The sequence below is a fragment of the Notothenia coriiceps genome, unplaced genomic scaffold (assembly GCF_000735185.1).
Source record: "Notothenia coriiceps isolate Sejong01 unplaced genomic scaffold, NC01 NC01_scaffold00037246, whole genome shotgun sequence".
In the NCBI taxonomy this organism is placed as follows: Eukaryota; Metazoa; Chordata; class Actinopteri; order Perciformes; family Nototheniidae; genus Notothenia; species Notothenia coriiceps.
The window spans coordinates 14,158,044-14,172,899 of record NW_011369947.1 but is presented as its reverse complement, the minus strand read 5'-3'; the positions used below and the strand labels follow the sequence as shown (position 1 = coordinate 14,172,899).

The window sequence follows — 14,856 nt, the reverse complement described above, 5'->3', positions numbered from 1 at the left end:
GTTGGTCAGAATTAGTTTAAATGGTCAATAATGGTTTTTCTAAACAGTTGGAATAATCAGGATGTGGAGTTAAGACCAGACAAAACCCTGGTGTAATCAGGTCTGCTTTAACTGGGTTGAGATACATCACAGCAGCACAAGAGTGTTTTTTGTAAAGGAGGTAGGATCATTAAGTTGGATCAAGAGAAGCACTGGTGGCTAAAAGATGTTAGAAAGGAGGTGAAGGACGTATAACAGCAGGGTTGATTTGACAGAAAAAAGAAAGGTGAATTCAACCAGTGTGTTGTAGGAAAAAGGAATAACTAAGAAGGGCCATGAAACAGGAACATGGTTGACCAGGTAGAGATGGTTAGTAAAGAAGAAGAGAGTTGTTTTAAGAAAATGATGTAAACATTTAAATAACCAAGGACTGGGAGGCACTTGTAGGCAAGCAGACTATGATCACACACTTACTGATTCAATTCAACATTTTGAAAAAGCCACATTCAGTCTTTTTAAATGTATGTCTGCAAGCCAGCACCTCGGTAGAGTAGTGATACTTCTTCCATCCGTTCATTGAAAAACATCTTGCCAATTTTAAAATATGAATCATAGTCCTCGTCTGTTGGATCGAGGTGTCGAATTGGCACTTGTAGTTAGACATTTCAAATGACACCCAGTTCTTGGAGTGGAGAGGGCAAGGTTAGAGAAGAAGGGAAGGATGGGGAAAAATATTTGTAACAAGTATGAGCTGATTGCTCCTCTCCACAATGCTCTGCTGGTCTTCGCTGTTGCTGCTTTTGACTTGCGGATCCTCTCGTCACAAATATTTAGACATCTTTGGCAATTCCAAGCCTGGTTTCCTCTCCTTCCAGCAGCTTCCTGTAGGTGGCGATCTCCACATCCAGCTTGAGCTTAATGTGCAGCAGTTCCTGGTAGTCATGGAGATACTTGGTCATCTCGAGTTTGGTTTCGCAGAGCTGGGTCTCCAACTGAGCAATGACACCGTCGAGGGTCTCCGCCTTATCCATGTGGGACATCTCCATATCTTCCAGCTGCTGCTCCATGGCTGAGTTACGAGCCTTCAGCCCATCAATCTGGTTCTGCAGCTCCGTCACTTGGTTGTGGAAGGTCGTTATCTCCTCTTTCATGGTCTTCGTGTGTTCCTCGTGTTTGCCAGCGTGCTCCTTGAGGGTGTTAAACTTGCCCTTGTACCACTTCTCAGCTTCCTGGACGTTTCGGGCAGCGACCGATTCTATCTCTGCACGCATGCTGCGCAGATAAGCAGCCAGGTCAGGCCGGTCACCATCCAGCTCTGCGGTAATCTTTGAGTCCTCGATCTGCTTCATGAGGTCAGCCACCTCTTCATCGTGCAGCTTCTTGAGGAACTCTATCTCGGCCACCAATTGCTCTATGCGCCTCTCCAGCTCAGCCTTCTGTAGTGTGGCGCCGTCGACATCCTGGCGGAACTCCCTCAGGATCATCTCTGCCTCTTCCTTGAGTGCTAGCTCTTCCTCCAGCTTTAGTCTCCATACTTCAACCTCTTCCTCAATGTAGCCTCGTTCAATATCAGCCACTCCCTTCTCATTAGTCAGGGCCTCGATCAGCTCACGCACCTCTTTAAACTTGAGCTCGTATTCCTCTCCGATTCCTGTGTGGCCTCCCTTGTAGCGGCCCTGCAGTGCGGCTAACTCGACATGAAGAGCAGCATTTCTCTGCTCTAGCGCCTGGACCTTCCCGATGTATCCCGCAAACTTGACATTGAGTTCCTGCATTTCCTCTTTCTCGTTGGCATGTTGCTCGTGTATCTCTGTGCCCAACTCAACGGCAGTGCTGCGATTACCGGCGCGTCCGCGGCTGTCATAGGAGGATCCACGGCACCGGGAAGGCGACGGGCTCTGGACCCTGACTTTGCTGCTGGAGCCTCTGACCTGCAGGCTCTTCTGGCTGTAAGAAGCAGCTCTCATGTTGTGCAAAATACTGGGTTTGTTTTTCAGTAATAACAGAAGAACAGCTGCTCTCTCGGCTTCTCTTTGCGTGGCTCAAGTCCCGACTGTGCCTCCCTCAGATCACCTCCGGGTTTTATGCGGCAATAAAGAATGTCTCAGACAGCAATGAAATTCACGCTCTGTTTTAACATATTTCAAAAGTGGATAATGACAGACTCTCAGAAGACCGTGGCTGCTTACTCTTCATTAGCTAACGCTGTACTGTTAGTGTCCAGGCGGGTGGAGTCCACTCCCTGGCCTTCTTCGCCAGGATGTGAAATAGTGATCACATCATGTATAACTGCTATTTTTCATTTACTATTCACTTAGGATGGTAATTAAGTTGGGTGTGACAGGGAGGGAACCCAGTGCTCTGGGAAACAATGAATGTGCTTTGGCAGTAGGTTTTGTACACAACTGTGTGACAATGACGATAATTCCCTTACCTCTCTCCGCCTCAATGAACAAGTCATGCTCATAAAGAATCATTTACAATTACATTACAAACATAATTATTTCAGTGTCTTATCATGTCAAACTAACAATTTTAGAAAAAGCGTTAAATCTAAAGCCATGAAGAAAGGGCATGTTTTAGTAAGAGGAAAACATCATTATAGAAAGATGTATTTTCCAGATATCCACAGAGGAAATGGAATAAAATAGGAGATTGGATGCCCAGCAAGCGGTAAATGAAATGCCGAATTACACCAGCTATATATTGTTGCGGGTTTTATCCCTTTTATCAGTGGTTGAAGGCGGAGATTTCTGCTTGCCTAATCTACATGTAAATGTCTGATGTGTCACTCACTTTGACATACTGTCCCACGAAGTCAGTGACCTCTGAAGTGAAGCAGCCCGAGGCGTCCACAGGGCAGATCGGAGCCTGGTCCCTCGCGATGATCTTGTATTCAGTGCACACCCTGAAATCATCCTAGAGAGAAAAATACACAGATAAAGGGTTTAGTGGTTGAAAGCATTTCTACTTCCCATTCATCAGTAATGCATATAAAAATGCATTAATATTAGGGATGCCAGCGATTATTCGATTTTTCGAATATTCGTTGCAGTCTCCATAATCGAAAATTATTATTTCTTTATTTGATTTTATTTATATATTTTTATAATTATTTATGTTTTTCATTTTTTTTCTGGCTTAGTTTCAACCAAAAATATAGACTAATAATAGTAATAGTATTAATAATTGTAAATGGCCATTGTTCACACCACCAGTTTGTTTTACTGTAAACTTGGAGGAAGCCAGCAGCGCAGGCTGCGCAGAGTGCAAAAAATAATTGTGTCGCTAAAAAATTTTTTTCCCGATAGTAATTGATTAATATTCGCCAGGACTGTCCGATTTTCGAATTTGATCATGGTCAGTTTCTGGCATCCCTAATTAATATATAATAAATATATTTGTTTCGATTAAGTAATTCTATAAGACAGAAGCTACTTCGTTTCATTTACCAAGGTTGAAAAAAACATCGCCAAACACTCGATTTGATGATTTGATGTGGCCGTTCAAAGTAAGGTTGCTGTTAAATAACACACTTTAAACCGTGGAGCAGTAAGATGAGGGTATGAACCAAGTATGTTTGATGTAATTACACTCAGTGTTCTTTTTTTATATAAAAAAAAACTGTTCATGGATTAGTAAATCATTCAACTTCAGCAATTATGAAAACAAGTGTAAGTTGAGGCCCTTATTATAAAAACAAAAAAAGGCATAGACTGCAGCCTATTACTACATCTTGAATTGTGACTCATTAAGTCACATCATCTTGTATTATCTATAAACAGTGACACTGTATTCCAAGGTAAGGTTTTGTTTCACTGCTATTGTCCAAATAGATGCTGTGTAACTAAACTGTATATAAAAATAACCAATTACATATCCCCTTAGGCAGCTCAGAGATATGTTATGACCTCATCTCATACGCCTTGTTGAGCTACATACTTTGCGTGTTGGAAGAAGCACCTATGGCATGTGACAGCTATGCATGAAAGGTCGGAGTCCTGTCCAGCTGTAAATGTATTTTGTATTCAAACACCCTGTCAAGATCCAAGATGGATGCTCCACAGGGTCATTTCACATCCAGTCATAACGACATAAAACTTGAAAAATGTGTTTTGGCAGCTCATTTCTCCTCACTGTATATCTTCAGAGCAAATGTATGCATGTTTCAAATGTTCAACAACCAATCCACTTGAATGTGATCACTGGATAACAAAACTGTTACCAAATAGAACAAATTCTAACATTTAAATGCTAATGTGTATGTGTGATGTTGATGTGAAGGGCTGCTTTACATCCCCATAGGGACTGAGCTGCAGTTAAATAAGCAGAGTGCAGAAAAGGAAGCTAAGACAGAGAGACTGAGCGTTTATCCACAGCTGGTTACAGCCGCAGGGGCCTCAATCTGCCTTTGGCAAGGGCATCTCACCTATTAGAAATAACCCAATACCTCTGATAGCACTGCAACCAGGGTTTCCATTACCTGGTTATTACCCCTTCTTTAAGCAAGGAAAGTCTGTTACAGTCCGACTTATTTACATCCCTCCGGTCATCATTTCTCTTTCGGCTACATTGATGGTGTAAGAGACATGGGTTTTTCATGTGCTGCAGAATATATCTTTTTGCTCAGAGCACCTGTAGTGCACATACGGCTAGGGGTTGTGTGGGTCGTAGGAAAACAAGACCGTGAGCTTTTGTTTTGGGATTGTGAGGGACGGTTTTTGGACTCAGCACAGCGCTGTGAAGCTTTTCACAGTTTGTGTAATATTAGTATATGAGGCAGGCTGTACGAGCAGAGCAACTGCCACTTGGTCATGGCAACATTTAGAAACTCTTAAAATACAAAAGCAATTCAGCTATTTACCGTATTTTGATAGTTGAGTTAAAAAAAAAGATAAATAAACACCCCTTTATGTTTCAAATGTATGGTAAATGTGAAATATTCCAAGACTCATAAACCGGACTACACTGTACAAATACATGATGCAGGGTTCAATACAAATATCCCATAAAACTATCTTAAGCATCCACATAAATGTAACCGGGTTAGTTCACAAATAAACATAACAAAAGGTGAACTAGAAGGAAGGTATTGAAGGACAAACTCTAAAAAAAAAAAAAAACACGGATATAGAATTCAAGACCAGTGGGTCCTGATCATCCTAATTTATTAAATATGTTTGCCTTGAGCTTCATTTCATTTCAAACATTTATTTATCCAGATCGGTCCCATTGAGATCATAGGTCTCTTTTTCAAGGGAGACCTTAAGCTTTGAACAACCAATTGTTTCAATCATTAATAAAAATCCTATTGTTTCACATACATTTCAAGAACAAATGTAGTTTCTGGTTAAGTTTAGTCCTCTGATAGATATCAATGACTGCATGTGCTCATAGAGGGACATGAAAGACAAAACAGGACTGGGTGCGTTTTTATGAGCATAAGATGCCGGGGAAGCCACCCACAGAGTTACACTTGACAGAAGATGGCCTTGTTTTCCTCCAGAGTGTGCTCCATATAAGCATCTGCAAAACTGGATTAACAAGCCTTCTAGTAGCAACGTTTCAGAAGTGTTTCTCAATGTCATTCCAAATCACTCAACGAAGTGAAGTACCGTAATTTTTGGACTATAAGCCGCGCCTTTTTCCCCATTTTTCGACGCTGCGGCTTATATAACGGTGCGGCTAATCTATGGATTTTTACAGCTAACGGCCACCACCTTTAACTCTATGGGCTCTATGGCCGGTCCGCGGACCCCCTCCTTTAAGCGGCGGGTTCCAGCAGGAAAAGCTGGATGCCGGAAAAGATTGAGACAGGTAGCGCGCAAAAGTAAAAGTGGAACCGAGAGTGGTATGCCGCTGCTGCGGCTTATATTCAGGTGCGCCTTATAGTCCGAAAATTACGGTACATAATAATTAAAAAGGAGGTGGGTGAGGCTCACCAGAGTCAGGTGGATCTCATGACAGTGACAGAGGGGAGCAGGTTTCCCCGAGGTTGACTGCTTTAACCAGTGACTGTCACTCAAATATTCATCTGACAATTTCTAAATCCACTTGAACCACTCTTCACATTGTCATAAATAAGACAGAACGAAAGGAAAATGTGTCACTGGTTTTCCTGTTCCTTCACTTATTACCTTCTTCAAAAACAGCACTCATCTTGTTAACCAATTATTCTAGTGCAGCTAAAAACTATTCTGTTAGATTACATCCATTTTATATTATTATTTGACTGGTCTGGAAAACTTGTTGTCAAAAACACTTGTTAGTAGGTGCTAATATTGTTAAACTGCAGTAGTGGTACTGAAACTATCAGCCAATAAACTGCATTCTTACTACTATTGAGTCATGTATCAAGTCAAAATCTTAAGTAGTTGCTAGTATGTGCCTCTAAAACATATTATTTCTGTTTCAAATCATTATAACTTCAATATCTTTGGGCCTTTTTGTTCACATAGAGAATGTCTATGGTGAATTTTGTTTATTTGGGATATCCTATAAACCAACAGATCCATCTCTTGATCTGAATAAATAAATACAAGCAGTGTGGGAGAACAAAAAAGAGGACACTCACAGCTCCAAAGTAAGGTGCCTGGTGGACCACTCCTGTGCCCTCTTCCTCCTTGACGTAGTTATCCAACACCACCTGAAACGCTCCTTGCTCTCCACACTGAAGAGGAACAAGGAAGAGGAGAATCAGACGAACCGCGGCGAGTGGTGAGGAAGAAATAGAGCCACAGATAGTGAGAGAAAGAAAAATAAAAAAGACAGATGAAGAGAGAGTAAACTGAGATGCCAATTTGTGGTCAGACAGGTAATTAAAGTGAGACATAGGTCTGTCTTCATATTGTGGCAAACAATATATTATCACATGCAGCAGGAGCAAGAACACAAACTACTAACCTTGGCAAAGTACGGGAAAAGAGGCTTGTATTTTTTCCCTTTCAGCGTCTTGCCTTGGAATCTGATCACATCAACAAAACATATCATTATCTGTCATTCACACTTTATTTGATCTAATCACTATTCAATCCCTCGTGAACAGTGTCCTCTGACTGTTCAGCTGTTCAAAATGTCTCTGATTGGAGGAGGCTGTTTCAGAATGAAAGGAAGTCTGCAGATACTACTTGAGATTAAGAAATGTACTGACAACTCATCTGCATGTTTTGAGGGTAATAAACCGAAATAACATCAAACTTAAAGGTTCATGTCTAAATCATGCTAGCATGGCGACGTCAGCAGGTATATTGTTTAACATGTATTAGTTTAAACTAAACTCAGTTAAGAAGGTATTTGCTCATAAACCACATTTTAATTTAACCTGATTGAACTGGATAAAAAGGTAGGGGAGCATAAATGTGTCATGGCAATACATCAAACGATTTGTCCAATTTCACACAGACCTAAAATGAAAAGTATTTAACACTAGAACCGCCAGAGGTCGCTGTATACCTAAAACCGCCAACGGGTAAAATGTACCCGCTATTGATTTGCAAAGTACAATGTTATTTTATTTATCATACAGAACAGTGAGTTTTGATCGCACAGGGATGAAACTTATACCAATAGAATCGTTGGACTCTCAGCTTTTCATATGATATAGTTTGTGCAGATAACATGAAGTATAAAATATCGCTAAGAGTGCTGATTTAAACGCTTGGTGTTAGACTTGTGTTTTGTTTAGGTACAAATCTCTCAATCTCTCTCTATCTATCTATAACTATCTATCGATCTGTCTGTAATGTTCTGTTCAATGGACATATAATTGTCTACATAAACAGACTACGCGGACTACTTCTCTCATTCCGAGTGTCCATCTTTATTCAACTGGCACGTAACCCGCACACATGCATTACGTCCTCAACGTGAGCTCAGTCATCCAAGATCTTGTATTCTCCAAGATGTTACACTATCTATAACTATCTATCCGTCTATCTCTCTCTCTATCCATCTATCAATATATCTATCTATCTATCTCTCTCTCTATCTATAAGGAACCGCAGTAGACAAAAGGCGTTGCTATAGCAACACGTCATGTTTACGCTGCATTTTCTATGAGGTAAATATTACCCGCTGGCGGATATGGGTATAAATGGCTTGTTTCATGACTTCATATTGACAATTGTTAACAATAGAGGGTGCTACATAACACACTTTCAGGAAAAGTCACGGACTGGGAAACTTTAATATGTTATTGAAAAAAAGTTACATACAATCAAAAAATAGCTGCGGGTAAAATGTACCCGTTGGCGGTTCTAGTGTTAACTGCCTGTACTGACCATTCTGTCCATTTTATTGACAATTTTAAATTTTTCTAGGACCGCAGACATCTTTTTACGGCAGATGGAGTTTGCCAGTCAGGAGTAAAATTGTTTATCTCTAACATATTCAACTGCCTGCGTCATCAATCTGTTCCCTCTGCCAAGGACAAGCAACAAGAGGAATCAAAACAAGAGAAAGACACAACACATCGCGCAGAAAACCTTGTAAGAAGTATCACTGCACCCGCCTGAGGAATGTCTTGATTATAGGGAGACCTATGACACAAATGGAGGAGTACTCCGCCGCTCCCTTCACCACCCTATACTTGAGATACTCTTCTTCACCCCCGCTCCTCTACTACTGCTCGTTCGACCCTTTTCACCCTCGGCCCAGCTCCTGGAGTTCGACCCAAAGGATGAAAGGAGTACAGAGGGGTTGGCACATAGAGAGGTTTCTCAATACTCAATTTCCTTCTCGACTCCTCGACTACTCGGTCCTTCCGGTAGTGACCGACATGATTCGAGCGCGCCATTTTGAAGGACTATCTTAATTTTCGTGTGTGCACTTCGAGGACCGAGGCATCGGCATGAGGAGCTCTCCTGGTAGGAGGCTTAAACGAGGAGACACTGATGCAATCCTCACGGTTCCTCCACGGATGGCGATTTTCCAGAACGGTGGAATGNCTGGCACTGCAGGATTTGAGTCCCTGGCGGCGTAGTGTGTTACTGATGGTAGCCTTTGTTACTTTGGTCCCAGCTCTCTGCAGGTCATGGACTAGGTCCCACCGTGTGGTTCTGGGATTTTTGCTCACCGTTCTTGTGATCATTTTGACCCCACGGGGTGAGATCTTGCGTGGAGCCCCAGATCGAGGGAGATTATCAGTGGTCTTGTATGTCTTCCATTTTCTAATAATTGCTCCCACAGTTGATTTCTTCACTCCAAGCTGCTTACCTATTGCAGATTCAGTCTTCCCAGCCTGGTGCAGGTCTACAATTTTGTTTCTGGTGTCCTTTGACAGCTCTTTGGTCTTGGCCATAGTGGAGTTTGGAGTGTGACTGTTTGAGGTTGTGGACAGGTGTCTTTTATACTGATAACGAGTTCAAACAGGTGCCATTAATACAGCTAACAAGTGGAGGACAGAGGAGGCTCTTAAAGAAGAAGTTACAGGTCTGTGAGAGCCAGAAATCTTGTTTGTTTGTAGGTGACCAAATACTTATTTTACCGAGGAATTTACCAATGAATTCATTAAAAATCCTACAATGTGATTTCCTGGATTCTTTCCCCCCATTCTGTCTCTCATAGTTGAAGTGTACCCAGGATGAAAATTACAGGCCTCTCATCTTTTTAAGTGGGAGAACTTGCACAATTGGTGGCTGACTAAATATTTTTTTGCCCCACTCTATATGTAATTGTCTTTTGTTTGAATCCGACAGGGTGATTTAACCACGGACCTGTTGTGCTTCAGCATGATGCTGAATGTGAAGTGCTTCTTAGTTTAACAATAACACAAAGAACCAGTGAAAGAGTCCCTCATCATACAACAACAAAAGCGTTTTATTTCATCAGCTAACACTAAGCCAAAGGCTGGAAGCTCTGCCAACACATTGTGTTAAAAATCCTTTCCTCATGGTGCAAATGTGCAGTTAATTTGTTTTTGTTTGTTCTTTCTGATTAAAATCGCCCTTCAGCCAATTCTTTAGTCCAGAACACTCAACTCACGAGGGTTTCAGTAATAAAACGTTTGCCCTAGGCTACAGCATTCAAGCAGCCTCATTAAACAAAACAATTCATCCTGGTAACTCTAGTAATCCACAGCACAAACATGTTTGTGGCAGGATGTGTGAGCATGTGTAATAGTTATGCTGTTTCCCTATAATGGCATGAAAGTACAGACAACAGCAACAAATTATTGCCGATTCTTGCAATAATCTGAAAGTATCCTGACTACAGGATAACACTGGGAACAGATTTGTACAAAAACGTGTTCTCAAACACAAACACACAAGCTCCACAGAGCAGCAATCAGTCCCAATCAGCACATCAGGGGACCTTTGTGTTTGCTCAGGGGAACAATCACTGATTTTCAAGAACCTAACCTGTGGCCTAATTTGATCCTTGGATAAGCAATTGTAGGTATAAAGCGTGTTCACAGTAGTTAAGTGAAACAATAAATATATACTTAAAAAATTAAATATGCAAACTTAAAACAGAAAAACGGTTGTATGCCTCGGACAACCGCTACATTTGCAGTTTGCAAATGTCTTCACTTCATTTGTGATTTTGGGCTATATAAATAAACTTGAATTGAAATTGAATTTTGTCTTAAATATGTTTCTTCAGGGTATATGCAGGAATTCTTTTTTAAGAGCCTTTCCATACATTCTAAGACCTCATCGCTACTTCGAGTTCTAACCGGTTACATTGGCGACACACTTTACCTCACATTTACTATATACAGTATTGATTGTAAGATAGCACAACTAAACAGCTTGTGATAACTCCTTATCATAATTCAGATAGAACAAAGCACAAGATAATGAATTGAGTGACTAACCCAATGCAAAGTTTATTAGAAAAATAAACCATTAGAAAGTTTGATTTAGGCATTGTTCCCAAGAGATAAAACAAAAAACGATATATAGCCTATGTTAACACTTTTATCGTTCTTAATATAGACTATATTTAGGGTCGATATGTGTTGAGTTTACTTTATAATAGCAGATCACTGTGACAGGATATAGTTTGGCTTAGTGAACGTGTGTCTCTTCCTTGGAGGAGCAGCATCGGCCGGACTCCGCTGCTCCTTCGCGGCTCCTCCGTGCAGAGTCTGCAGCGGTGCGTGTCAGCGACGTGCAGTCAGGGGAGGCACGGATTGGCTATCGGGAGAGTCGGGACTTAAACGCCGCGGCTTTCTGGCTAGCACTTAGCATGTGGGACCGGACAGCTTTGATCCCCATCGACAATGGTGATTATAGAGTCTGTGGGGGCCTCTCGATCCAAGTAAGGCAACGAAACTTAAAATTAGAATCAGCATTTTACGGCGCGCTATGCATGGGGCCGCCTTGAGGGGGTTTCCCCGACATGTCGTTGCAGTCAATTAAAGGGTGTTTCATGTTGTCGTTGCTGTGGACCTTCTTAATACCTTGGAAAATGCCGTTTAATACTTCTTTTTAATAGCCTTCATTTTCGCTAAATTGATTTATCGACTTTTAATACTTTTTAAGACCCCGCGGACACCCTGATCTTAATTAGCATATTAATTATTGAGTAATGGTCAAAAATATGTTTTGTAAGGAAACTTTGACCTTGCTAAAAATCAAATCGGTTCATCCTTGATTTGTAGTGGATGATTGTGCCAAGTTTGAAGAATATTACCCTCAATGCTTTCCCAAAAGGGTATAAGGACGTAGAGACTGACAAATGTACAAAATCCTAAAGTCTTACAAAAATGTATACTTATAGTGGATTGTGGGGAAACAGCTACAGGACCATGTAAGATAAAAAAAACAAGTTACAAGTAACTGTTGGTAAAACTTTATGCTGTCCCTAAGCTTAAGTTAATTGGGATAAGCATTGTGAAGTCCGATTTTGATTGACGTCTAATGATGCAAATGTCATCCATAACCAGCACAGTGTAAAGCTCAGCAGCAGCATACACTGACACAGCACTCGTCAGGCTTGGTCTCTCACCTTTGACCTTGACGTAGAAGAACTCCGGGTTGACACAGAGGGCCAGGTTGCTGGGCAGGGTCCAGGGTGTGGTCGTCCAGGCGATCAAAGACACATCCTCATCCCCCACCAACGGGAAGTTGACGATCACCGACGGGTCCTGAACGTCCTGGAGACAAAAATAAAAACAGAGATGAAGTCAATTCAGCATTTACATCCAGACAGTAAATTGTGTTAGTGGTGCTGCACTTTGTCACTCTGAGTAACTTGGGTTAACTTGAGTATCAGTTACTCGGAGTGGGATTTGTGCAAACCTTGTAGTTCTGGTGGGACTCGAAGTTGGACAGGGGGGTGTTGCAGGCAGTGGAGAAAGGCATGACTTTGACTCCTCGGTAAACCATACCCTTGTCGTACAGCTGTTTGAACACCCACCTGTTCAATGATTAAAATACAATATAAATGATGTGTCTTCAGGCGCACACTTGTACATGTAAAATAATAAATCCTTACCAGACAGTCTCCATGAACCATGGGTAGAGAGTCTTGTAGTCCTTGTCAAAGTCAATCCACCTTCCCATTCGCTTCACTGCAGTCTGGAAAGGAAAATAATAAGCATTGGTTGAATGGAAAAGGGATAGGAAAAGCAATTAAAAACAAAAAAATTGCTATTTTTTTGGTTTCACTCACAACATCCAAGACTATCTTTATTTTCGTAACTTTTTCTTTCTTCAACTGATATTGCTACTGATGGACTTAAATCCCCAAAACCCATTTCAAAGTAATGTTGAGCATTATTGTGTGATTTGTTGAAAAATCACAAAAAACAAACAGTTTTACCGTTTTATTTGTTTACAATTTATCTTTAAAATTGGAAAGTTTCTTAAAAATATATAAAAAGTCACTGAGAATTGAAAGGTTTTTGCAAGTTTAGCATGAATAAATGATACCCTTGTCTTAGGTTTTTCTTGATTAATACAACTTGATATTGTTGATATAACTTTTTCAAATATTATAACTTTATTATCTTCTTAATGCTCATCGAAGCTGCTTCAAAGCCATCATTTCCCACACCGCCTTCATTGGAACGCAGCTGTCTTGAGCAGTTCCTGAAATAATCACATCTTTTAACTGAATCCAAGAATCAGTTTTGAATCTAAATTGATTTACAATTGTGAGACTCTAAAAGTTTCACACTTCTAGTAAGCTATTTGATTGACACATTCAAATAAAAAAACATGTTCACACATTGTTCCTTCCTGAATGCTCACCTCCCACTCGTTGGAGTATCTCATGACAATGCCTCTGCACTGCTTGTTGTACTCAGCGATGCCCATCTTGGCCACATCGTCAGGCCCCTTGATGCCCAAAGTCTTGTCAATCTCATACTCCTACAAAGAAAGAGAGAAGAATGAGAAAAACAGAAACACATCTGATAATCCACGCCAAACTTTCAGTAAAAAGTGATTTGAACAGTATTCAGAGAGACAGATTCTTACCACAGGCAGGCCGTGACAGTCCCAGCCGAAGCGCCGGTCCACATGGAAGCCGCTCTGGTGGGCGAAGCGAGTAACGACGTCCTTGATGGTGCCGGCCAGGATGTGCCCGTAGTGAGGGAGACCCGTGGCAAAGGGAGGGCCATCGTAGAAGGTGTACCTGGTTGGGAAACGGGATGTAGACTTATTTGAATAAAAAGCTTGAAAGTGAATGTGAGAGGTTAAGGCAATATGACGATGATGACTGTAAACCTTTTCAGTCAAGTTATGAAGTCTATTCATGGTTTCTTTGTATAGAAAATCACATTCACTGCCATCTCTGTTTTTAGCTTGCAGCAAGAAAAATGAAGAAGAGCTGTTTGTGTTTGCCATGTTTAAAAAGGTGATGCTGTTCCCTTTTTATTGACACTGTCACATCAGTGGTTTGATTCTGTGGTCATTTCAGAGCAGGTGATTTGGAAGTGTTATTAAGCAAATACCGTGTTAAATCGTTGTAGTGTTGGGGAGGGTTGGCTTATTCACTGCAATTTTGAAAATGATCAAAAGTCATCAACACATTTAAATATTTTGATGGCTTGAAAGGAAACATAATACATAATAAAAAACTGTGTTGTGGTGAATTAAACTTGTGAAAATAAAATGTTCACTAATAAAACTAAATGCAATGGGCCATTGTTTCTAAGTACATGTAGTATATTACTAATAAGTACTGATAGTCATGATGATCAAATTCTGAACGTATTAAATGGTAACCGGTTGGAGAAGCCACTTCTTTACTCGGCAGCAGAATAGCTTGACTAATAATTCCTTGTAAAATTCGTAACCACTGCCAGAATTGAAAGATGTAGAAAGGTGTGACTGTTCTGAAACACTGAATACATGTTCGTAATCATTTCTCATTAAAATACATTATAATACATTTTTAACAAATATGATCAACTCATCTCACACTTAAACAAAAAGTTGTAGAAATACATTTTTCGTATAAAAAACAAATATAAAGAAGTTGTATTTACTTTGGCCGGTTCTTGGACTGTTTGAGGCATTCCTGGAAGCAGTCCTTATCTTTCCAGAACGTCATGATCTTCTCCTCCTCAGAGGGAAAGTTGATGGACTCAGGGACTCGCTCCACCATGGTGTCTGCGAAACAACAGGAACATTTTGTTGTTGTTAGACTTGTGGACCAGGAGGGTATACTACGAAGCTGGTTCAACCTAACCTGGATATGTTTGAGTTAGCCGGTTGGCCTAATCCAAAACATACGCGCTCTCGCTAAACGGTACTACGAAGCGGTTTATCAAGTGGATTGCTCAAGCCAGCCGTGCCCTATCTAGTTAGGTGCGCGTTCACATGAAAGGGGTGGTATTTGGAGCATTCGACCAATCACAAACATGGAGAAGCGTACTGACAGCGCAGCGTCATACTTCCTGAATGAAAAGTCAACTATAATATT

The 14,856-nt window shown here is 40.9% G+C and overlaps 1 protein-coding gene and 1 pseudogene across 1 annotated transcript; both read right to left on the bottom strand.

Annotated features, from left to right (window-relative positions):
- On the bottom strand, positions 1-2,620 carry LOC104965880 (vimentin pseudogene; annotated as a pseudogene).
- Positions 2,621-2,745: 125 nt separating this feature from the next.
- On the bottom strand, positions 2,746-14,540 carry LOC104966462 (isoleucine--tRNA ligase, cytoplasmic-like). Its single transcript, XM_010795648.1, has 9 exons — positions 14,420-14,540; positions 13,407-13,563; positions 13,179-13,298; positions 12,421-12,503; positions 12,225-12,342; positions 11,839-12,079; positions 6,936-6,943; positions 6,554-6,649; positions 2,746-2,898 (listed from the first exon to the last, which is right to left on the bottom strand). Exons 1-9 carry the CDS (start codon positions 14,536-14,538, stop codon positions 2,746-2,748), a joined length of 1,095 nt encoding a protein of 364 aa, XP_010793950.1. The 5' UTR covers positions 14,539-14,540.
- Positions 14,541-14,856: the final 316 nt, after the last annotated feature.

Coding starts and splice junctions, on each gene's coding strand:
- LOC104966462 (XM_010795648.1), bottom strand. CDS start 14,538: ATGGTGGAGCGAGTCCCTGAGTCCATCAACTTTCCCTCTGAGGAGGAG. Junction 12,343..12,420: donor TGGTTCATGGAGACTGTCTG/GTAAGGATTTAT, acceptor ATCATTGAACAG/GTGGGTGTTCAAACAGCTGT. Junction 2,899..6,553: donor AGGCACCTTACTTTGGAGCT/GTGAGTGTCCTC, acceptor TTTTCTCTCTAG/GATGATTTCAGGGTGTGCAC.